General features: G+C 44.5%; 1 protein-coding gene across 1 annotated transcript in view; it reads left to right on the top strand.

Annotated features, from left to right (window-relative positions):
* The first annotated feature begins 4,183 nt into the window (after nucleotides 1-4,183).
* Nucleotides 4,184-25,732, top strand: part of LOC124590966 (atrial natriuretic peptide-converting enzyme-like) — a 329,073-nt gene continuing 307,524 nt past the window's right edge. Inside the window, exons 1-2 of the mRNA XM_047131693.1 lie at nucleotides 4,184-4,398; nucleotides 4,522-5,254. Of these exons, the coding sequence (XP_046987649.1) occupies nucleotides 4,184-4,398; nucleotides 4,522-5,254 (948 nt within the window). The remainder of the gene's footprint in view (nucleotides 4,399-4,521; nucleotides 5,255-25,732) is intronic.

Below are 25,732 nucleotides of genomic sequence, written 5' to 3'. Positions count from 1 at the left end.
ACTCTAGGCGCGGAAGCCTGCGCAATTATATTACAACCGTTGCTTTTGTTTTCATTGAAGGTTGTTTTGACATTCCTATATGCTGAACAGTTCTTCCGACAATCGCTTCTTTTTCGATTTCTTCGCATTGTTCATGCAGCCATTTTGTCTTAGCTTCCCTGCACTTCCTATATATTTCATTTTTCAGTGACTTGTAATTTGTTGTTCCTGAATTTCCCTGAACGTTATTGAACTTATTCCTTTCATCGATCAAATGAAGTGTTTTTTTCTGTTACCCATGGTTCCTTCGTAGCTACCTCCTTTGTACCTATGTTTCCCTTCCCAACTTCTGTGATGGCCCTTTTTAGATACGAGGTGTGGCTAGAAAAAAACCGGACTAGTAGTGGTGAAACAATAAAACGAATGCAATAAGGCTGAAAGTCGCGTGGCCTGTCACGTGACTCTTGCTCCGCCTACTGCTCGAGTTTCATCTGCCTCCTGCACTCAGTCTGTCCATGGCGTCTGTTTTAAGTAGTTGACGTTTTGTCTGTGCGTCGGAAAATGTTGAGTGTACAGAAAGAACAGCGTGTTAACATCAAATTTTGTTTCAAACTAGGAAAACCTGCAAGTGAAACGTTTGTAATGTTACAACAAGTGTACGACGATGATTGTTTATCGCGAACACAAGTGTTTGAGTGGTTTAAACGATTTAAAGATGGCCGCGAAGACACCAGTGATGACACTCGCACTGGCAGACCATTGTCAGCAAAAACTGATGCAAACATTGAAAAAATCGGTAAACTTGTTCGACAAGATCGCCGTTTAACAATCAGAGCAGTGTCTGAGTTAACAGGAGTTGACAAGGAAAGTGTTAGGCAGATTCTTCATGAAAGTTTCAACATGAACAAAGTGTGTTCAAAAATGGTTCCAAAGTGCCTCGCAATTGAACAGAAGGAACGCCGAAGAATGATTTGTTCTGACATCCTGGAAAACATTGAAAGTGATCCCACCTTCTTACAAAATGTTATTACTTGCGATGAATCGTGGTTTTTTACTTACGATCCCGAAACTAAACGCCAATCGATGCATTGGAAAACTCCTTGTTCTCCACGACAAAAAAAAGCACGAATGTCAAAATCGAAATTCAAGGCAATGATGATTGTTTTTTTTGACATCAAAGGGATTGTGCACATTGATTGGGTACCAGAGGGACAAACAGTGAATCGGCATTACTACATTAGCGTCCTGGCTACCCTACGTGAGCGAGTACGGAGAAAACGGAACGATCTGTGGAGAAAAAAGTCATGGATCCTTCACTAAGACAATGCCCCAGCTCACAGTGCGTTGTCAGTGAAGACGTTTTTGGCAAAACACAACATTCCCATCTTAGATCATCCACCCTACTCACCTGATTTGGCCCCCTGTGACTTTTTTCTTTTCCCTAAAGTCAAGTCAGCTTTGAAAGGAACTAGATTTGAGACTGTTGAAGCAGTAAAAGAAAAAGCGACGGAAGTAATGTATGGACTTACCGAAAATGATCTGCAGCATTGCTATGAACAGTGGAAAATTCGTATGGAACGGTGTAGAGACCGAGGACGAGAGTACATTGAAGGAGATAACATGAAATTGTAAATAATTGTAAATAAATGTTTTTTCCAGCATCAGTCCGGTTTTTTTCTAGCCGCACCTCGTATGTCCATTACTCTTCAACTGTACTGCCTGCTGAGCTATTCCTTATTGCTGTGTCTATAGCCTTAGAGAACTTCAACCGTATATCGTCATTCCTTAATACTTCCGTATCCCACTTCTTTCCGTATTGACCCTGAGCCTACTCTTCATCACTACTATATTGTGATCTAAGTCTAGGTCTGCTCCTGGGAACGCCTTACAATCCAGTATCTGATTTCGGAATCTCTGTCTGACCATGATGTAATCTAACTTTTCCGTACACCCGACCTTTTCCAAGTATACCTCCTCCTCTTGTGATTCTTGAACAGAGTATTATCTATTACAAGCTGAAATTTATTACATAGGTCAATTAGTCTTACTCCTGTCTCAATCCTTGTCTCAAGGTAATATTCTCCTGTAACCTTTTCTTTACTCTTTCCCCTAGAACTGCATTCAAGTCCCCCATGGCTATTAGATTTTCATCTCCCTTTAAGTACTGAATTACCCTTTTGGTATCTTCATATATTTTCTCTATCTCTTCATCTTGAGCTTTCGACGTCGGCATGTATACGTGAACTATCGTTGTCTTTGTTGGTTTGTTGTCTGTTCTGATAAGAACAACCCTATCACTGAACTGTTTACAGTCGTACACTCTCTGCCCTCCCTCTCTGCTCATAACGAATCCTACCTACTTCCTTTCTATCTTTTTCTGCTGCTGTTGATATTACCCTATACTCATCTGACCAGAAATCCACGTCTTCTTTCCATTTCACTTCACTGACCCCTACTTGTCTAGACTCAGCATTTGCGTTTCGGTTTTCAGATTTCTAGCTCCCGGTATCATGTTCAAGCTTCTGACATTCCACGCACCGATTTGTAGAACGTTATCCTTTCGTTGGTTATTCAGTCCTTTTATCATGGTCACCTCCTTCTTATCAGTCCCCTCCCGGACGGCGGAGCCTATTCCGGAATCTCTTTCCAATGGAGAGATCATCATGACACTTTTTCAAGTACAAGCCACATGTCCTGTGGATATACGTTATGTGTCTTTAATGCAATGGTGTCCATTGTCTTCTGCATCCTCATGCCGTTGATCAATGCTGATTCTTCAGCCTTTACGGGCAATAATAAATTGTAATTAAGTTTATATGACACTCTATATGAATATGGCGCCATAAGAGAAAAAAGTTGAAAAACCCAAAAATTTTACGCTGAAGAAAAGAAATAGTCCAAATATCTTGGACTTACCCTACACGATTTTCATCATTGGTGATCGAAAACTTTTGTCCTGTAGTTTAAATAGCCGGCCGGATTGGCGAAGCGGTTCTAGGCGCTACAGTCTGGAACCACGCGACCGCTACGGTCGCAGGTTCGAATCCTGTCTCGGGCATGGATGTGTGTGATGTCCTTAGGTTAGTTAGGTTTAAGTAGTTCTAAGTTCTAGGGGACTGATGACCTGAGAAGTTAAGTCCCATAGTGCTCAGAGCCATTTTGTAGTTTAAATATACGATATTTCTTCAGAGGTTATATTTTTTGTTCAGCTCTGCTTACAAAACGGGTTTAAAAAGGTTTCATGTCCGACAATACTACTGTTAGCGCAGCAAGCTGTCAAACTGACGGGTGGACGTGTGTGCAGGTGGACGGCGGGCAGCAGGTGCCGCCGCTGCCGCTGAGGCCGCCGGCGGTGCCCGAGCGCAGCGGCAAGCAGGCGGCAGGGGGAGCGGGGGCGGCAGCGGGGGCGGTCACGCCAACGACCACGGCGGCCGCAGCTGCCGCGGCGGCGGCGGCGCTTCGCTACGGCTTCCACGGGCTGCAGCAGCAGGCGCCGCCTCCGCTGCCGCCGCCGTTCGCCGGCAAGCATCCCAAGCTGCCGCCCGTGCTGGCCGGCGGCGGCACGCAGGCGCTCGGCCGCAAGGGGTCGCCGCCCGTGTCGCCGCTCAGCAAGCACTTCTCGCAGGCGCTGGCGCAGCACGCCGCCTCCAAGCAGCAGCAGCAGCAGGACAAGGCGGCGAGCCAGCACAAGGCGCAGCCGCAGGAGCACGACCAGCTGGAGCAGTACCGCCAGCTGCGCCAGCAGCAGCAGGCCGAGCTGCTCAAGCTGCAGCAGCAGCACAAGCAGGAACACCAGCTCAAGTACTCGCAGCCCGGCACCCAGCAGGACTATCACCTCTACCAGCAGGCCAGGCAGCAGCAGCAGCAGCACATCGCCATCGACCAGCACCGCCCCTCAGCCTTCCAGCAAGGCCACGGCAGACCGGACTACGCGGAACAGTATCAACAGGTGCGACACCACCAGGATGCACTTCAGCAGAACGGCTACAAGCAGCAACAGGTCCAGCAGTACCAGCCCAAACAGAACAATATTGACGTGTACTTCCAGCACAAGACACAACAGCAGCAGGTGCAGTCTGTTAAGCAAGACCACATGGGAAACTATCGGCAGACGAGGCAGGAACAAGAAAAGCAACAGCTGCAGTTTAACCAGGACCTCTCACAGCAGCAGCAGCAGCAGCAGCAGATGGAGCGTCAGCAGCAGATGGAGCGACAGCAACAGCAAGAACATAAACTAGTGGACCTCCAGACTCAGCAGATGCACCCAAATGACCAGCAGTCGCTTCACCAGTCCAGGATGCAGCAACAGCACCGACTCCAGCAGCCACCGGAACGACCAGAGTTCCCACAACAGCCTCACCAGCTGCAGTGCCAGGAACTCCAGCAGCGCTACCAGCTTTTCAAACAACAACAGCAAAAGCAAAAAGCGCAGCAGCAGTACCAACAAGCGCAGAAACTGCAGCAACAGCAGCAACAACAACTGCACGAGTCCCCTCAGCGAGCCCATCCAGCCCGTACTGATGTACAGCATTTGTCCGGAAGGCAGGATCAGCAAACAGAAAGCCAACAGCAACAGCTTTACAAGCAAGATCAACAACGACAGACCCAACAAAAGGCCCAGATCCAAGCACAAATCCAACAACAACAACAGAATCACGCACAGTACATCAAACAGAGCCAGTCCCAGGTTAATCAGCAACCACACCCACAACAACAACAACAACAACCACCTCAGAATGTACCACAGCAACAACAGGGACAACAAAGGCCACAGAGCAAACCGAACCAGCAGATGGCACAAGTTTCCTCACAGCATCAACAGGAACAGCAACAGCATAAAACTCAACAGCAGCCACAAGTAGCTCAGCAACAGACGCCGACGACGCCGGCGGCAGGGACTGGTACCTCCAGCTCGACGCCGAATGGCGGCAAGGTATCTGTGCGCCAAGATTCGAATGTGTCGAGCGACAGCTTCAGCCAGAATTCGTCGCCGAGCTACACGACCAAGTCCATGGAGACTCCACTGCTGCCGCGGTCGTACCAGGCGCACTCTTCGAGCGCCGGAGTGCCTCGTGGCTTTGGGGCGTCCAAGGGCGGGGGCGTCGGCGGGGCCGGACTGGGGGAGGCGGCAGCCGCCGCTGACGCCTCCGGAGCGTCGGCCAGCCCCGCCATCGCCAACGGCAGCGCTGCTCTCACCAAGAGCATCTCCACTCCTGCCTCGCTCCAGACCATCGTCCGGTTCCACCACGGCTCCAACATGTCTTTGCATCACAGAGTGAGTCAACTTTGATAGTGACAGTCCTGAAGTAGCCATGAAAAGGATTTCTTAGTCTATAGTCTCTGCTGTCATATCCCAGGATGTCTAGATATTACACACTTCCATCCTCTAAGCGACATCCTTCTACTGCGTTTCTCAGCCTTAGGTCAGACAACAAGTAGGATACTGGTTGCAACTTCTTAGCAAGCCATCATGGCATTTAAGGAAAAATAAACGTAAACTCCATCCACAGGCACTTGCGGTTCCGACAATCCACAATGTCTTTCTCTTCCAGTGGCGTCATTGGATACTGCATGGAGGGCACGGGGTCAGCAAACCATTCTCCCCGTTGTGACTTTTCGTGATCTGGAGCCGATACTATTCGGACAAGTAGCTGCTCAGTTGCCAATACAACACTCAGTGCACCTCATTCTAGCGCTCCCACCAAATATTTGACAGTACAAGGAAACAAACCTGGGTCCTCTACATGGCAGTTATCCACACTGATCACTTAGCTACATAGACGAGCTTAAAAGTAAGATGAGTACCGAAAAATACTTGGAAAGGAAACTGCAAAATCGTATTACTTTCTGCACACCACTGTTATATAAATTATCCAATCACCTGTAGTTGCGTAGACGAAGAGTAGTCATGATTTTAATTATCACTTCCCAAAAAATCAAGTCTCGGCCAGAAATCCTGATGTTGGTGTTAAGCGTTGTCCTCATTTTCATCCTTCAATGCGACACATTCTCCCCAACGGTAGCTGATTTTTCGGAGACCTTGGTTGTAGAAGTCTGCATCTGGGCTGTTTAGGAACACTCATATTTTCGAAAATGCCTGCCATACAATGGTTTCTTCATACGAGAAAAGAGGCAGAAGTCAATTAAGTCATATCAAGAGGTACGTGGGATGAGGCAAAATTTGATAGCAGCACGTTTGGGTGTGTCCTGTTCAAAATGAGCAGGTGCGTTATCATGGACGTTCACAGTGTCCCATACCCTTATCTGGAGATTTCGATTGTATTCTCCTGTGACGGCTTGCCTCTTATCTGCTAGCATCACACAATGGTAGTTCAAAATGGTTCAAATGGCTCTGAGCACTATGGGACTTAACATCTGAGGTCATCAGTCCCCTAGAGTTTAGAGCTACTTAAATCTAACTAACCTAAGGACAGCCGGCCGGAGTGGCCGAGCGGTTCTAGGCGCTACAGTCTGAAGCCGCAAGACCGCTACGGTCGCAGGATGTATGTGATGTCCTTAGGTTAGTTAGGGGACTGATGACCTCAGACATTAAGTCCCATAGTGCTCAGAGCCATTTGAACCATTTAACCTAAGGACATCACACTCATCCATGCCCGAGGTAGGATTCGAACCTGATACCGTAGCAGACGCGAGGTTCCGGACTGAAGAACCTAGAATCGCTCGGTCACCACGGCCGGCAATGGTAGTTCGAGGAAACACTCAGCATCATTTCGTACGATGACGATGGTTGCGTCTTCGCCATTTTCGATGGTGGTGGAGCCACATTTTTCCACTGCTTCCTTTGCTTCATAGTCTCGCGGACAGTGAGCACTTGTCCATGGTGATCAAATAGCGGTCCCGGTGGAGGTTCGAATCCTCTCTCGGGCATGGGTGTGTGTGTTTGTCCTTAGGATAGTTTAGGTTAAGTAGTGTGTAAGCTTAGGGACTGATGACCTTAACAGTTAAGTCCCATAGGATTTCACACACATTTGAACATTTTTTTAATCAAATAGTCGTATGAGTCTTCTGGACTAGCATCATACAGCGTTTCAGCTATCTGTCCAAATCGTTTTCTGAATTCATGTGCTTTAGCTTTTTTTTTAAATACGTCATCTTATGTAGACTTGCTAAGAAGTCGATACTAGATATGATACCGACTGTGTGAGCCGAGGCTGAAAAATATAGCAAAATATCGTGACGATGTTTCACCTTTAGCTTCCGCTTTATCAAATACATTGGCATAATATCACGACCTTTTGTAAGCACTACATTCAATAGTAAAATAATGAAATACTTCGACTACAGAGTACGTTTGTGTTACTGACGTCTCAGTCTTTTATAAACTTATTTTTGTACTTGGATATGGTATCAATACTCAATGTTAAAGCAATAAATTAGTGGATGTTATTGCATAATGTAGAGTTTTACTGTCTTCTGGAGATTCAGGTAAGCGCTTCAGATATAGTATAGGACAGTCACCATCAAGTCACTTGTACGGGATAGTAATATGTAAATAGTTTTGCTGCCCCAAGCATAAATTCGAAATACTATTCTAACCAAATGTTGCACACTGTTCAGAACAGAATGCAATACTTAACATAGAAATCATTGTTTGAGGTGCGTGATAGAATCCTCAGTAACTATTAATCATCGATTTGCTCCGTTTCGAGTCATTTTCTCTCTAAGGACCGCACTTCAGACGGGATGTTAAAACCTAAACTCGAAGCATGTTCTGGAGTACACAAAGTTAAAGCTACGACCACTATCGTTATGTTCAGTCAAACCGCTATAGTATTGTGTATTATTGATAAAATATCACGTTTTCCATTATTAACGTTCTGTGGACAGGTATGCGACTTAGCAGAAGCTACAATAGACTGAGGTTCGAGAAGTAAAACTTGCAACATTTTCTTGGAACGAGAGCGGTAATACTGTAGCAGTTACGTGGCAAACAGTACTACTGAAAGGGAACTTCGCGTGGTTTCTGTGAGTCGAAACTTTTACAATATATACACAGACCGCACAGACACTGTCGTTTTCAGGGAAGAATACTATACTGCACAGTTCTTGGATCGTTTCCCACTAACCTTCATTTCCAGACTTTCTTTCATTGTGGCCAATGGCGACACGCGGCTGCAAATCTGGCACAGTAAAAGTATGAATGTTGTATTCTTGACTTTTACACAGTCTACGGAACCATTTACAAGAGATTCTCTACCTTCGTGACAATGAATCTTGTCACAACGATCTCTCTTCGTTAATTATAAATCCTCTACAGACGTATCTTTCCTGTGTTTCCATATTCCGCATAGCTGCGCACCTGAGCCAGCATCTAGACGCAGCAGTCGTTCTTTACGGCTCCACATGAGTTACGCCGCTTTTGCAATCGCTGTACCACGAAGTACAGGCTGATAGCAAATCACATTTGTAACAAAGCAATTTAATCTGTCAAGTTAGGCATAGCATTTCGCTAAAGCCAAGCCAGAATAACAGTAGGATTCCATCTGCTACAGACAGATTTTACGATTTTACGCGTCAATCGCACCGACTAATGTTTTCTTTGCTCGTACAACGTTGTCCTTCCCTTTGATCAGCACCTGGGTTTTCGTAAATATTGTAACGTCGATGTCAGCAGATACTTACACATCATTGATGATTCACCGTATTACACACAAATTTTCATTAATTAACAGTTTGTTTCGCTTTACTATACCTCAGTTTTTCAAAAAAATGTTTTAAATTTCGTCTAAGGAAACATTTATATTTCCATCCGTTATTGCGAAGTTGTCTTACTACCGCGACTTAAAGCATATCATGTGAGTTTTACAAGTCGTCTTACATATATCTACATAGTGGCTAAGTCACTGGCCGAACAAAATATCCTGTCTTGTAGATAGAATGTCCTCTTTATAGGAGGCCATAAAAACATGGCGCTGTCAAACTGATGACTCAGTACATTACACATTGCTAACTCTAACATGTCTTTCTTCATTTCCTAATTATTTTCGCGTCCTCCTTCATGTGTCTCCCTATCTCTTACATTATTTTACATTCTTATAGAAATCGCTTGACTGTATCTTCAGCTCTCCCATTCTTCTGAGAACAGAGAACGCTTATCCCGCTTTATACTGTCGAAGACGTATCTCACATACCTGTGAAAAAAATCCAGAAATATATTACTCGGAGAGACATGGATATTGCATTCTTCTTGATCTTATTCACTCCTGTGAGCTCTATGTGCCCAGTATTATGAAGTGTGCACTTTCAAGGATTCATACTGTTGCAAAATTATATTGATTTAATATAATCCATTACGGAGTCGAGGTAGCAGTTGTCGTTATACTGGTTATCACTGTTAGCATTCAACCGCAATTCTTATACATATATTTTAAAAACGCGTTTCAAGTGACAATGCTCTCATCATCAGGTTGTAAAGTCTATGTCATGAAATTAAACGGACTAAAAAGACAAAATACCATCACAAATAGTTGGGAAGTCCATAGAGTAAAACAGAATTAAAAGTATATTGGACTGTGGGTCCTCGTCTAGACTTTACAACCTGATGATGAGAGTATTGTCTCTTGAAACGCGTTATTAAAACATATGTATAAGAATCGCGGTTGAATACTAACAGTGATAACCAAAATTATATTGCTTTCTGTGAGTATAATGTGCCTTTATTTTCAAGTGGAACAACGGCCATTATTTTTAACGTAGTGTCTCTTGGTGATACAGTGCTGCCTTCGGTTCGGTCCACAAGGAAAGTAATAATAATATTCAGTCGACATCTGAACTCTGAGAAGGCGTAATGCATACTTACTATCACACTTTACAGTATCCTGACGGAGAAATATTTTTACAGACAGTCATGTTTTCTAAATGGTTTCCCTTACGTGTTTCTTGCATTACCAATAGGCAAGGAATTAGCCTACAGTTCGGAAATGTTTAATAAATTCTAATGCCTATTCTGTTTTCAAATATTTACGTAAAACGTAGTGAATTACGAGTAGGTAAAGCCGACTTACACCTTTATTTACAGTATTGGTGAAGTAACAGTTTGCTATGCTGCAATAGACTACTTGTCGTCGTGTTCACTTTCTCGAAATTTCCCACGAACACTACATAAACAAGGGAAGCTCTGCTTCTATTTCATGTTTTCCATAGTAGTTTTTAATAATCAGGTAAACAAGATCTAAAAAAAGAGGAGCAGAAAATGAGAGAAAATAAAATACAGTAATGAGTAATAGAATTAGACGCGTTTACCGAATAACACTAAGTACCCCCCTCTCATTATGATGACGAAGATGATGAGTCATGGCTACCATACTTAATAACGACTTGAAATACTGGAACACTGCTTCTGCTAACGTCCCATATCTGATTTCCTGCGCTTTCCCTCTTCTTTTCCAACTAATTCGGATTTTTGGTACGCCTTCCCTACTATTGATTTACCGTCCTCCTCCCACTTTGTATCGCTTCTTAGCATTATCATATTTCATCGTGGGCTCCAGAAGGTAGCTACTAATCTTGTAAGGAGATATTGTCGCGCTCCTTATGTACGTTTCCTTGTATACGTTACCTTGTACTGATACTCATTTAAAGAGAGGTACCACTCATTACAGCAAATGGGAATTCTGACCAAGTCGCTCAGCATTTTCTTATGACCATCCAGCTACGATACTTGCTTGTAGATGGCATCGTGAGGAAAAGATAGTGCTGCTTAAACTAACTGATAAATTTTTTAGTGCTGCTGAAATCATCGCCGGTCCTATTACACTTTCATAGGACACACAGCTGTTAGTTTCGTTTGTTCTTAACATTCGGCGTCCGATACTACACACTTGGTTCTAATAGTCAAGTCTTCTTCGAACCTATTACTCACTTATGAAGTATTCCAGTGTTCAATGTTAGTGAATAGCCAACGATGTCACCAATGCCGAACGAATACTAGGAAGTTAGGATTTACATGTTCACCTGCATCTACTATCGCTTATGACAGAATCCTTCAAGAGACATACGTTACCGATGTTCGGCTAAAATACTATTAAAATACTATAGCCCTACATCCGCCCTTTTTTAGTATCACTAGTAGTCGAGATAACAGGCACCTTATCCGCATGGCTGTAACGGATCTTGCAGTCACGTCTCGATCCCTCAGTCAACAGTTTGGGACGTTTGAAAGACAACAAGCATCTGCATGAACAGTTCGACGACGTTTGCAGCAGCATGGACTATCATCTCGGAGACAATGGCTGCGGTTACCCTTGACGCTGCATCACAGACAGGAGCGCCTGCGATGGTGTACTCAACGACGAATCTGGGTGCACGAATGGCAAAACGTCATTTTTTCGGATGAATCCAGTTTACAGCATCATGGTGGTCGCATCCGTGTTTGGCGACATCGCGGTGAACGCACATTGGAAGCGTGTATTCGCCATCGCCATACTGGCGTATCACCCGGCGTGATGGTATGGTGTGCCATTGGCTACACGTCTCGGTCACCTCTTGTTCGCATTGACGGCACTTTGAACAGTGGAAGTTACATTTCAGATGTGTTACGACCCGTGGTTCTACCCTTCATTCGATCCCTGCGAAACCCTACATTTCAGCAAGATAATGCACGACCGCATGTTGCAGGTCCTGTACGGGCCTTTCTGGATACAGAAAATGTTCGACTGTTGCCCTGGCCAGCACATTCTCCAGATCTCTCCCCAATTGAAAACGTCTGGTCAATGGTGTCCGAGTAACTGGCTCGTCACAATACACCAGTCACTACTCTTGATGAACTGTGATATCCTGTTGAAGCTGCATGGGCAGCTGTACCTGTACACGCCATCCAAGCTCTGTTTGATTCAATGCCGCGGCGAATCAAGGCCATTGTTACGGCCAGAGGAGGTTATTCTGGGTACTGATTTCTCTGGATCTATGCACCCAAATTGCGTGAAAATGTACACACATCTCAGTTCTAGTATAATATATTTGTCCAATGAATACCCGTTTATCATCTGCATTTCTTCTTGGTGTAGCAATTTTAATGGTCGGTAGTGTATATCGGGCCGTGGCCGGATGGATTTTCCATTAAAGCCCAGCGTTCCGACCCCTTCTGTGGTGGACATTTTCAGGGGGGGGGGGGGGGGGATCGAAGGTTTTTTGAACGTCCGATTCACACCCTGGCTCGCTAGCCAAGCTGTCGTTAATCCCTATCTCTTTAACAATAATTCTGTAACTAACTTCATTATTTCAAGAAAGTTATCTCTCCATACGTCCATTATTGTGCAAATTGCGTTGCGCTACTTCAGATTTTCAGATTATTGGCTTTCACTTCTTTCCGCTACTTTTATAAAGCGCGACGCCGACGCATCACCGTACAGCAGGAGCAGGTCTTTTCTGGCAGTAACGACGTTGTCGCGAGCACGGTTTGTGTTACCGTAAAGGCACCCGACACGCTCACAGTCAGGTAGTACCGTATGAAGAGAGTAAGAGCTTAGTTGTGAAATGGAGTGGCACGCCATTACCAGCGGCAGCTGTCGGCACGTCGCACGCAGCGGCTGTTTGTAGTGCCGCGGCGCAGTACGAGTACGGCTGCCAGGTGGGGCTGCCGACTTGTTTAGCTGCCCTAGCCAGCTCGCCTCTCACTCCGTGTAAGCTCTCAATTTTTCACGGTAGCGCAGCTGCCACCCAGGAATTTGGCGAACTGCTGAACGCGCCGCTGACGCTTCAAAACGGCCTTCCGGACACAACCAAAGAGTTACCGGGCAGAGTGCTGGGTGCTCCTGGCTGTTACAAGCGAGCAGGTGGACGAGCGCGGCCCCGCTGGCGCCACTGTATGTCGTTCCAAACTTACACCGACGAGTCATTTTATGCATACGCGGACTGAAGCGACGTATTAAAATCAGTGCCGAGGGCGGGATTCTGACGCGGGTATCCCGCTCACTACGCAGATGCTGTAGCCACCACGCCATCCTAGCATCGCGACTTTGCACAACTGCACGGACTACCCGCCCACGCCTCCCTTCTCAATCCAAATTCCCATACACGCCTCAGCCCACTCGGTACTGCCGCTAAACTCGACCAGTGCGCAGCATGCGACCGTACTCAGAAGTACTGTGGGCGCTTTATGATATGGGGAAAGTTTCTGTAACAATCTCCAGGGAATGTACCACACGTGTGAAACACTTCCGAGAGATTTTTTTTACGAATCCATCTGTGTAAATCGTGTCTCCATTACATGGTGATTGCTTCCCTAAGGATGATGAAGGATATTACTTGTAGCCACGTTCTTGGCAGTGCGATACGTACTAGCTGGGAAATTGTGACCGTTAGTCTGTTAGATCGACTAGAGTGAGTGTGGATTTAGGTGGTTTTCCACACCTGTTCAGGAAAAAGCTGGGCTGGTTCTCAAAGCCCGCCTCAGAAAATACAGTACACGGGCAGCTGAAGTACCATAAGGCATAGAATAGAATCTACATGATTCAAAGACAGAGGACACAAGCGACTTCCCTCCCTTACTTCAACTGACGATTGTGGCGCCAGATAGAGGACACAGCTACAAAAGTTTTAAAAAAATTAATTTCATGAATCATCAGAACTGCCTACCCTCTGCGATGCGATAAACCCAAGGAAAGAGAGAAAATATTGACCGAGATGAATAAGTGGGGCACCAATTCGATCGCCTCTTCCAGACACGCGGCGAGTTGTATCAGGGTCCGTCCTATTTACAACACGTTTGCTATTACTCTGAGTTGACGAAAGTCATGGGATAGCTCCTAATACGTGTCGGACGTCCTTTTGCCCGGCTTACTGCAGCAACTCGACGTGGCATGGACTGAACACGTCATTGGAAGTCCCTTGCAGAATTACTGAACCATGCAACCTCTATAGCTGTCCATAACTGCGAAATTGTTGTCGGTGCAGGGTTTTGTGCACGAAATGACCTACCTCTCAGTTATGTCCCACAAATGTTCGATGGGTTGGTCGGCAAGTCATTCGCTCGAGTTATCCAGAATGATCTTTAAATCAATCACGAATAATTGTGGGCCGGTGACATGGCCCATTGACAGCCGTAAAAATTCCATCGTTGTTTGGGAACATGAAGTCCTTGAATCGCTTCAAATGGTCGCTAAGTCAATGATCGGTATAGTTGGACCAGAGGACCCAGACCATTCCGTGTAAACACAGCTCTCGCAATTACGGAGTCACCACCAGCTTGCACAGTCCTTGTTCACATTTTGGATTCATGGCTTTGTGTGGTCTGCGCCACACTCGAACCCTACTACCAGCTCTTACCAGGTGAAATGGAGACTTATTTGGCCGTGCCACGGTTTTCCAGTCGTCTAGGGTCCAACCGGTATGGTCACGAGTCCAGGAGAGATGTTGCTGGCGATGTTATGCTGTTATCAAAGGCACTCGTGTTGGTGGTCTGCTGCCATAGCCTATTAGTGCCACATTTCGCCGCTCTGTCCTAACGGATACGTTCGTCGTACGTCCCACATTGATTTATACGGTTATTTCACTGAGTGTTGCTCGTCTGTTGGCATCGACAATTCTACGCAAACGACACTGCTCTCGATCATTAAGTAAAGCCCGTCGGTCACTGCGTTGTCCTTGCTGAGAGGTAATACCTGAAATTTGGTATTCCCCACACACTCTTAATACCGAGGATCTCGGAATACTGAATTCCCTAACGATTTCCGAAATCGAATGTACTATTCGTATACCTCCAACCAACATTCTGCGTTCGAAGTCTGGTAATTGACAACGTGCGGCCATAATCACGTCGGAAACCTCTGCACATGAATGACATAAGCACAAATGACAGCACGGTCAATGAAATACCTTTTGATAGCTTGTGTAAGCGATAGTACCGTCATCTCTATATATCTGCTTATCGCTATCCTACGACTTTTGTAAACAAGGAGTATGTGTAACAAACAGCATATACTCTGGTTCAAATGGCTCTGAGCACTATGGGACTTAACTTATGAGGTCATCAGTCCCCTAGAACTTAGAACTACTTAAACCTAACTAACCGAAGGACATCACACACATCGATGCCCAAGGCAGGATTCGAACCTGCGACCATAGCGGTCGCGCGGTTCCAGACTGTAGCGCCTAGAACAGCTCGGCCACTCCGGCCGGCGTATACTCTGGGTTCCAGCAACTGGTCATAATTATGACAGGCATACGCTGGGCCAGTCACCGCATTGTGGGATTCGCTGTCCTCCGCACGGCTAAAGAAGAGTTCTGACAGCCAGCAAGGCTGTTGCCAGCTTGTAACTGCAAAGCGCAAGGCTGCCTGCAGTACCGAAGTCATGTGACTGGGAAACTGGAGTTTTAACGATCTGCGTTGAAACAGCCACGTGTACAAAATCGTTTCAAGTGACTGAGTGAGCTACACGCACGAAGTAGCCGAGCTAAGCCGAGCCCACTTTGTATGTTATGGCTGTTCACTCGTTGAACTGACTACAGTATCTGAGACTCCTTCAGGCCCACAGATAACTCCTGGTCAGACAACAAGATGATTACCCCAAAATTGATATGTGGGTTTCTGTACTACTTATCAAGACAACATTGGTCCAGAAAACACTTAATACAGCTTCAGATGGGTTATACCGCTTACAACATCCACCCCAGGTAAGGAGATGTCCATTAATTACGTGAGCTCAATATGCTGACAGGGGTGCTGCAAAATCTCACCGAATCTCATTTAAGGGCACGACAGCCAATGTAAAATCTCCCTTCAAATTTTTAATTCGGAGAATATTTATCATTATAACGAAGAACGTTTAGTTTCATAGACTAAATTCCGAGCAACATAATAGGTGTTTTTAGCTGTCTGAAGCAAAACGTAATCATGGGGTAAACCTTACGTGAAAGAGGGTTTCCCACTACGTTTCATCAAGGGGCCAGAGAGAACCAATGTAAAAGAGAGAGAGAGAGAGAGAGAGAGAACCCTCACGTACTTAACTGGCGTCCTTAAGGAGGATGTAAATTGGGTTGCGTATCTTAAGGTGCATGTAATATTTTTTTTCCGCGCAGTTTTATTTTGCATTTCCTGATGAAGGTAAAGGGCAAACACTGGCAGCAAAAATGTGACTTCGAGCTAATGCAATGTAAGCTGGGCGGTGATTCGTAAAACACAATAAGAGAAATGGGTTCTATAGGAACTGGATTGGATTCAGGGGATAACGAGAGTTCATCAGTGAGTAGGTATGGTCAATCTGTACGTTACATCCACAGTCACAGTGCGTGTGCTTCATTGGTGTTTGAGCACTGGTCGGTGATCGTGGAGGATCTATGGAGAATCAAATCCTTCATCGATAGTTTCTGGGGTGGTGTATCCTCAGATCTGAGCACAGCCAAACTGACTGATCGACCACAGTCAGAAGCCACTTCCTGACTACGTTTTGATACTGGAAGGCGGAAAGTGGTTATATGGTTAGTGACCACGAAGAAGCAATGTACAAAATTAACTGTCTACTTCGCTTTTAATTTTTTCACATTTATTACTCGTTTCAGCAGACTACCATCGTCGATGTCTGCACACAAGATGGTACGTTTGATTACTGTTTGACGTGACACTATTGTTTTTTCCCTTGCGTTTCTGTCTCATCCAGGAAATCTGACGAAATCAGTATGGATAAATAAAGCGTGGTCCAGGCAGAAAATTATGTGTAAGCTTTTTACTAAAAACTCTTTAGTTTTAAATGTATTCCGAAACAAACCAAGATCTTCCGATAGTGAGGAAAATGAAATTGTCGTAAATAAGTGACCAGACAGTGTACAATGCACAGGTGGAAAACCTTTTTTTCTGGTCCAGAGTTGACACATTTATGCATTAATTTTATATCCACATATCTACGAAACAACCGTCCACTTGCTTTATATAATACTTTTGTTTGCACGGCTTTCTTAGAGTAGTCGGTCTGTATATATTTCATTCAAGTGATAACATCGAACAGTTTGTCGTCATAAAATTGTTTTGGACGTTTTATCATCAACAGGGATTCGTGAAAGTTGGTGAAGCTTTATAAAGTCTCATCATATATTTCCAACAGTTAATAAATGGGGGTCTCAGTTCACTCTTGGCCATATGTCTCGTGTATATGATGTACATAAGGAATATGCCGAAACTGCAGGCACTGCTCAAAACATTGAGAAGTGCTCAGTACAATAATAGACGATGAGAGAATAAAGGTGTATGAAACACTTGATGCCATCGATGTACCAGATGCAATGGTAAATTTTAAATGAACGTATAACTATAAGGAAACTATGCAGAAACTACGTTTCGTATTTGGTGAATGCCAACGAAAAACAAGGGCAAGGGCAGGAACGAATTTATTAATTAGGATTGGATGTTGAAACGGGATACTGTTGACGATATGAGCCTATTGATGAGATTTTTAGCGCTTCGCTTTATTCCATTGACAAAACAGTAATCAAGACAATATTCAGAATCTGGTGGCTATACACCAAAAAAGATGAGTTAAAGGCTATACAGAAGACATTTCTCCTGTCAGTTACATTGCAGAGGATAAAAAGAAACCTGACACATATTATGCAATTCATCTGGAGAGACTCGATGAAATTCACATCTGTTCACGTTAGTGTACTTTCTGGCTAACGATTTTAGCCGAGTCAAAAGCTGAGTTAATTGGACAGTCAAAGCTGCTCACCAACTCTGGCAAACGCTAGTGTCCTCTGTTGCCAGAACGGAAGATACACAGACGGTAAAAAATTGCAACGCCAAGAAGAAGTTTTGTGATGTAAGAGAAAGCTTGTAGGCATATTTCTAAATCTGAAATGTTACATCCGAAATATGACATCTATTCAAATGTCGCGCCAGTCGCATAAGTGGCGCTAGCAGCGCAACTATGACGATGCAAACCAGGTTTGCTTCAAATACACGCTGTAACGGTCGTGGGCGATAGTTACCCTTTGAGATTGTACGTCATAAGTTGATGTTAGTCAAGAATACTGGGTCTGAACGAGGTCTTGAAAAAAGGGCTACGAGAAGTTGGATATTTCTTCTAAGATACCGCAGAAATATTTGATTGCTGGCAGAGGTGATCACGAGAATGTGCGGCCGCAAGAAAACCAGGCTCCGGACGGCCACGTGGCACTACCGAGAGGGAACACTATCATGTTCGGTGTGTGATTCTGGTGCATAAAACTGCATCTGTAGCAACAAACTGAGCAGGAATTATCATCACAGTGCCACAGCGAACTGTTACAAATCGGTTACTTCAAGGACAGCTTCAAGCCCGATGCCCTTTAGCGTTCATTCCGCTGACACTTATCCACCGCTATTTGCAACTTCAGTGGTGTCAAGCGAGGACTCATTGGAGGGCAGAGTGGACATCTATTGTGTTTTCTGATGAAATCTGGATCTACCTCGTTGCCAGTGAATGCCGTGTGTTAGTTAGAAAGGGGCCAATTGAGAGCCTGCAACCAACCTGCCTGCGTGTGAGACACACTGGACCTAACCTGGAATTATGGTGTGGGGTGCGATTTTGTATAAAAGCAGGAGCATTCTCGTGGTTATCCCATGCACCCTGACTGCAAATTTGTGCGTCAATCTGGTGGATCGTCCTGGTCTCTTGCCATTCATGAACAGCTTTTCAGGAGACGTTTTCAACAGGATAACGCTCACCCACATATCGCTGTTGTAACCCCAAATGCTCTGCAGAGTGTTGATATGTTGCCTTGGGCTGTTCTATCGTCACCTGCCTTGAGATGACAAGGTGTTTGTGTTGTCCTCATCATTTCATCATCAGTCATGCATGTGGCGAGATTGGACTGAGAAAAGGTTGGGAATTTGTACGGGCACTGATAACCGCGCACTTGAGCGCCCCACAAACCAAACATCATCATCTGTTCTGTCTTCAGCTCCCCCAGTCGAATTCATCGTCGGACGACAGCTCCAGCGTCATCCACAACCAGCATTAACCAACCATTCCTCTACTGACCGACTAAGCGCAACACACATGGAACTCCATCCCACAAACTGACATCCGGCACCTGTACAACACAATGCATGCACGTTTGTGTGCTCGCATTCAACATTCTGGCGGTTCACCGGTTATTAATATACCAGCAATTCACATTTGCAATGGCTTATCTCACACATTAACCTGTGATCCTGCGCTGTTAATCACTGAAATTGTTAATCGCTGAAATACATTACATAGGCAAAAGTATTCCTGAAATTTCATTACTCTACATTAATTTTTTAATTGCAGTTTTATTCAGTCAGTGTATTTGAGGCTGCCAAATGCCTTCCCACTGCAGTACCACCGGTTCCCGCTAGATCACCGTAGTTAAGCACTGTTGGGCTTGGTGATCACTTGGATGGGACACCGTCTGGGTCTGCCGAGTGCTGTTGGCATACAGAGTGCACTCAGCCCTTGTAACGCAGCCCTTGTAAGGCAAATTGAGGAGCTACCTGACTGAAAAATAGCGCCACTGATCACGAAAACTGATAACGGTCGGAGAGCGGTCTGCAGACCGCATGCCTCTCCGTATCCACTTCCAGTGACGCCTAAGGTCTGAGGATGACATAGCGGGTGGCCGGTACCGTTGGGCCTTCAAGCCATGTTTAGAAAGTGTTTCGTTTCTTGTATTTTAGCCTTGAAACGCTTTGACTCAAATATTGAATTTGCTCACATGGCGTACTCTGGGCAAAGTGCGTTGAAACGGAACTAAGATGAAACTAAGAACGCCTTTTACTCAAAAACACGTTCTTCCTGGGACATTCTCTTACCTTCGTACATCTTATTTACACATCCACTCTCACTTAGAGGCGTGTTGCATTTTTTCTAATATTTTACTGAAAACCAACTCTATAAACTCCCTAGGCATACAACAGCATGTTTATTTAAGACTTTCATAGGTATTGCAGTGTTTCCTGAACTCCCTCTCACGAAGTTATTTAGCTACCTATATTCGACATGTTGAATACATGGAAGAATCCTGGAGATACTAGAAGGTATCAGATAGACTATATAATGGTAAGACAGAGATTTAGGAACCAGGTTTTAAATTGTAAGACATTTCCAGGGGCAGATGTGGACTCTGACCACAGTCTATTGGATATAAACTGTAGATTAAAACTGAAGAAACTGCAAAAAGGTGGGAATTTAAGGAGATGGGACCTTGATCAACTGACTAAACCAGAGGTTGTACAGAGTTTCAGGGAGAGCATAAGGGAACAATTGACAGGAATGGGGGAAAGAAATGCAGTAGAAGAAGAATGGGTAGCTTTGAGGGATGAAGAAGTGAAGGCAGCAGAGGATCAAGTAGGTAAAAAGACGAGGGCTAGTAGAAATCCTTGGGTAACAGAAGAAATATTGAATTTAATTGATGAAAGGAGAAAATATAAAAATGCAGTAAATGAAGCAGGCAAAAAGGAATACAAACTTCTCAAAAAGAGATCGACAGGAAGTGCAAATTGGCTAAGCAGGGATGGCTAGAGGACAAATGTAAGGATGTAGAGGCTTATCTCACTAGGGGTAAGATAGATACTGCCTACAGGAAAATTAAAGAGACCTTTGGAGAAAAGAGAGCCACTTGTATGAATATCAAGAGCTCAGATGGAAACCCAGTTCTAAGCAAAGAAAGGAAAGCAGAAAGGTGGAAGGAGTATATAGAGGGTCTATACAAGGGCGATGTACTTGAGGACAATATTATGGAAATGGAAGAGGATGTAGATGAAGATGAAATGGGAGATATGATACTACGTGAAGAGTTTGACAGAGCACTGAAAGACCTGAGTCGAAACAAGGCCCCGGGAGTAGACAACATTCCATTAGAACTACTGACAGCCTTTGAAGACCCAGTCCTGACAAAACTCTACCATCTGGTGAGCAAGACGTATGAGACAGGTGAAATACCCCCAGACTTCAAGAAGAATATAATAATTCTAATCCCAAAGAAAGCAGGTGTTGACAGATGTGAAAATTACCGAAATATCAGTTTAATAAGTCACAGCTGCAAAATACTAACGCGAATTCTTTACAGAAGAATGGAAAAACTGGTAGAAGCCGACCTCGGGAAACATCAGTTTGGATTCCGTAGAAATGTTGGAACACGTGAGGCAATACTGACCTTACGACTTATCTTAGAAGAAAGATTAAGGAAAGGCAAACCTACGTTTCTAGTATTTGAAGACTTAGAGAAATCTTTTGACAATGTTGACTAGAATACCCTCTTTCAAATTCTAAAGGTGGCAGGGGTAAAATACAGGGAGCGAAAGGCTATTTACAATTTGTACAGAAACCAGATGGCAGTTATAAGATTCGAGGGGCAATAAAGGAAAGCAGTCATTGGGAAGGGAGTGAGACAGGGTTGTAGCCTCTCCCAGATGTTATTCAATCTGTATATTGAGCAAGTAGTGAAGGAAACAAAAGAAAAATTCGGAGTAGGTATTAAAATCCATGGAGAAGAAATAAAAACTTTGAGGTTCGCCGATGACATTGTGATTCTGTCAGAGACAGCAAAGGACTTGGAAGAGCAGTTGAACGGAATGGACAGTGTCTTGAAAGGAGGATATAAGATGAACAAAACGAGGATAACGGAATGTAGTCGAATTAAGTCGGGTGATGCTGAGGGAATTAGATTAGGAAATGAGACACTTAAAGTAGTAAAGGAATTTTGCTATTTGGGGAGCAAAATAACTGATGATGGTCGAAGTAGAGAGGATATAAAATGTAGACTGGCAATGGCAAGGAAAGCGTTTTTGATGAAGAGAAATTTGTTAACATCGAGTATAGATTTAAGAGTAGGGAAGTCGTTTCTGAAAGTATTTGTATGGTGTGTAGCCATGTATGGAAGTGAAACATGGACGGTAATAGAGAATCGAAGCTTTCGAAATGTGGTGCTGCCGAAGAACGGCGAAGATTAGATGGGTAGATCACATATCTAATGAGGAGGTACTGAATAGAATTGGGGAGAAGAGGATTTTGTGGCACAACTTGCAAAAAGAAGGGACCGGTTGGTAGGACATGTCCTGGGGCATCAAGGGATGACAAATTTAGCATTGGAGGGCAACGTGGAGGGTAAAAATCGTGTAGGGAGAGCAAGAGATGAATACACTAAGCAGATTCAGAAGGATGTAGGTTTCAGTAAGTACTGGGAGATGAAGAAGCTTATACAGGATAGAATAGCAAGGAGAGCTGCATCAAACCAGTCTCAGGACCACAACAACAACATATTCGATATTGTTTAATAGTCTCATAGGTCCTATATGTAATTACCAGACAAAGCCAATTGCCTAGGATTTCTCCATCTTTACTACAAAATGAAAAATAACGATAGCACTAACTACGTCTATGAAGAAAACCCATACCAATGTCCGCTAGGTCGATTGTTGGTTGGATTATAGGTTGTCCAGTCTACTCCCACGTTCATATTTCGGTCGTCTGGGGATTAACTCTGACAAACAAAATGAACCACCTAGAAGCTGAGGAGGAAAGGAAGAGCTTGAGAGGTTATGTGAAGTTATTTGTGGGATTACAAAATAGGGGCAAATTTACAAAGAACTTAGCAATAAAAACTCCCTTATCAGTCGTTTCACACTCACTGGCCCAGGTACATGCAGTGATTCAGTTGGGAAGGCAATAAAATTCCCTCCTGCAGCAGGCTGATCCACAACTGCTGTGGTGTCTTGCAAAGTGGCACTGAGATCAATTTGACATTCGAGCTGGTCCCACGCAGTTTCTATCGGGCGCAGATCTAAGGATCTTGCTGGCTACTGAGTTACTTCAACATCACACAGACAAGCTCATAGAGACAAGTAACAACTCGGACGACCATTGTTCTGTTGAAAAATGGCACCACGAAACTGTCGCATGAGAGGTAACCCATGAAGATTAAGGATGTCTGAGATGTGGTGTTGTGCCGGAAAAGTTCCTTCGATCATTACCACCCCTGACCTGAAGCCATACCCGCTCTCTCTCACACCAGGACGCCAGTACTAGCAAAGATATGCGTCTCCAAACATTGGAAGGATGGAATGTCTCCCCAGGACGCCGCCTTACTCACCGATGATGGTCGTTCGCGCAAAACAACGAGCTACCAATGAACATAGTGAGACGCTATTCATCGGGAGTCCATGGTTCCCCGCCACGGAACTACTCCAGACATGTCGTCCTGTGTTTTGGATTTAACGACAGCCCACGAATGGGACAGTAATTTCCTAGTCCAGCTGCTGCCAGCCTCTGACCATTCGGGTAGTGTGACACAAAATGTGACAGGGAGTCCACCTCTTGCTCTCAGAAGGCATATGGAAATGGGATGTGGTTACGATATACTTCGTGCACAACACTGCGATCCTCCAGTGTGATGGTCACACCCGTGGTCAGCTGGAACTTTGACGATTAGTATGCCTGCTCTCACGTTCCCATACAATCCCACAGCGGCCCCTTGTCACATCCGAACGTCCTACAAATCTAGATAGTAAGTGATTCGCCTAACCGCAAAATTGCAGACTCAGGATGAGGCGCCTTGCAAACTCTGTCAGGTGCTACTTATGCTGTCTCACACGTGTATGTGGCATTTCCGTATCCTTCTCGGTGGTGACGTGACGTCTCAAGCAGTTCATGCCACTTAAATACCCTACCGGGCCTGATAACAACATTAAAGTTACTGCTGCTGCAATGGCAGATTATCAAGACTGGAGTGTGTTTGAATGTGGTGCTATAGTCGGCGTACGAGCAATGGGACACAACATCTCCGAGATAGCAATGAAGTGGGGATTTTCCTGTACTACCATTTCGCGAGTGTACCGTTAATATCATGAATCAGGTAAAACATCTATCTCCGACATCACTGTGGCCAGAAAAATATCCTGCAAAAACGGAACCAATGACGACTGAAGAGAATCGAAGAGAATCGTTCAACGTGACAGAAGTGCAGCTTTTGCGCAAATTGCTGCAGATTTCAGTGCTGGCGCATCAACAAGTGTCAGCGTGTGAGCCATTCAACGGAATATCATCGATATGGGCTTTCGGAGACGAATGACCACTCGTGTACCCTTGATGACTGCACGACACAAAGACTTACGCGTCGTCTGGGCCAGTCAACATCGACATTCGACTGTTGATGACTGAAAACGTATTCCGTGGTCGGACGAGTCTCTTTTCAAATTGTATCGAGCGTATGGACGTGTACGGGTATGGAGACAACCACATGAATCCATGGACCCTGCATGTCAGTAGGGGACTGTTCAAACTGGTAGTGACTGTGTAATGGCGTGGGGCGTTTGCAGTTGGAGTGATATGGGACCACTGACACGTCTATATACGACTCTGACAGGTGACAGGTAATTAAGCATCCCGTCTGATCACCTGCGTCCATTCATGTATATTGGGCATTCCGACGGACTTGGGGAATTCCAGCAGGACAATGCGAAACCCCATACGTTCAGAATTGCTACAGCGTGGCTCCAGGAACACTCTTCTGAGTTTAAACACTTCTGCTGGCCACCAAACTCCCGAGACATGAACATTATTGAGCATATCTGGGATGCCTTGCAACGTGCTGTTCAGAAGATATCTCCACCCCTCGTACTATTACGGATTTATTGACAGCCCTGCAGGATTCAAGTTGTCAGTTCCCTCCCGCACTACTTCAGAGGCTGCCACGTCGTGCTTCGGCTCGCAGGGGCCTTCACGATGTTAGGCAGGTGTACCAGTTTCTTTGGCTCTTCAGTGAATTATACGACATTTTCAATAAGATACCGCTGAAATAAAAAATATGATCTGAAGTAAAGTTTTCTACAGTTGTTCAGATGCTTTCTCTCTTATAAGCACTCTGTAAACCGATTGTTGTAGAGGAAACTTTTGCTTTGAAATCGAGCGTGAATGGTTTGTTCAAAATAAAGATTTTTAACAGTAGCAAAAGATTTCATAACTAAGTTTCTTTTAATCTGTAACTACTGAAGTACGGCCTAAAAAAGAATTGATATATCAAATGTCATTTTAAAATTATACGTCTCGTACTTTAATAGTGTTGAATGTCGTTGAGGTTTCTCAAGCAAGGTCCTCTACCACAATCGTAAGAATGGTTAGGTGCTGATATCATTTATCTCAGATATTAGGTAAACCTAGTTTTATCCATATCTTGCAGTTTTGAATGTGATTCTTTTCAGTACACAAGAAGAATAAATAATGTCTTCAGTCACAAAAGAATTTGTGTTTTATTACATCACACGATGATTTCGGATGCTGCGGGTCCCTAATCAGGTCCCAATCGTTACATACGTTATTCACGTCTGTGCTTAAGCAAAGTGATGTGAAATGTACGTTCCTGCATTGGAATTCGCGAATCGTATTTTCCGTTGTTTGATTTGCATATTTCGAAACTGAACAACTCTTATTCTCAGAAAAAGGGCGTAAATTTTCGACGCCTCGCTCAAGAGCAGATGTAAACTATGCATGAAACGATTTGCACGGCATTATTGGCCTATAGGGTCCGAAATGCATTGTGTGATTCAATAAAACACAATTTTTCGTGATTACTTTCTGTACTTCAGGTAAGCAGTACGTGCGTCGAGAGACAAGCATTTTTTTCGCTTTTGACTCTCCTGTAGCAATTGGATTTCTCACATAATCATAGTTGAAGCAAGGCGAACATTGTTCAACAATACAACCCACATAAATCAGAATTTCGGAGGGAAGACTGCAAGACTAAAAACTCAGTCAATAGTCTGAAATTTCAGACGCTTTTGGACGATGAAAAAGAAAACTGGTAA

This window comes from Schistocerca americana, chromosome 1 (genome assembly GCF_021461395.2).
Source record: "Schistocerca americana isolate TAMUIC-IGC-003095 chromosome 1, iqSchAmer2.1, whole genome shotgun sequence".
Classification (NCBI taxonomy): domain Eukaryota; kingdom Metazoa; phylum Arthropoda; class Insecta; order Orthoptera; family Acrididae; genus Schistocerca; species Schistocerca americana.
Note: the sequence above shows the minus strand (reverse complement) of the source record. Positions and strands in the feature narration are given on the sequence as shown.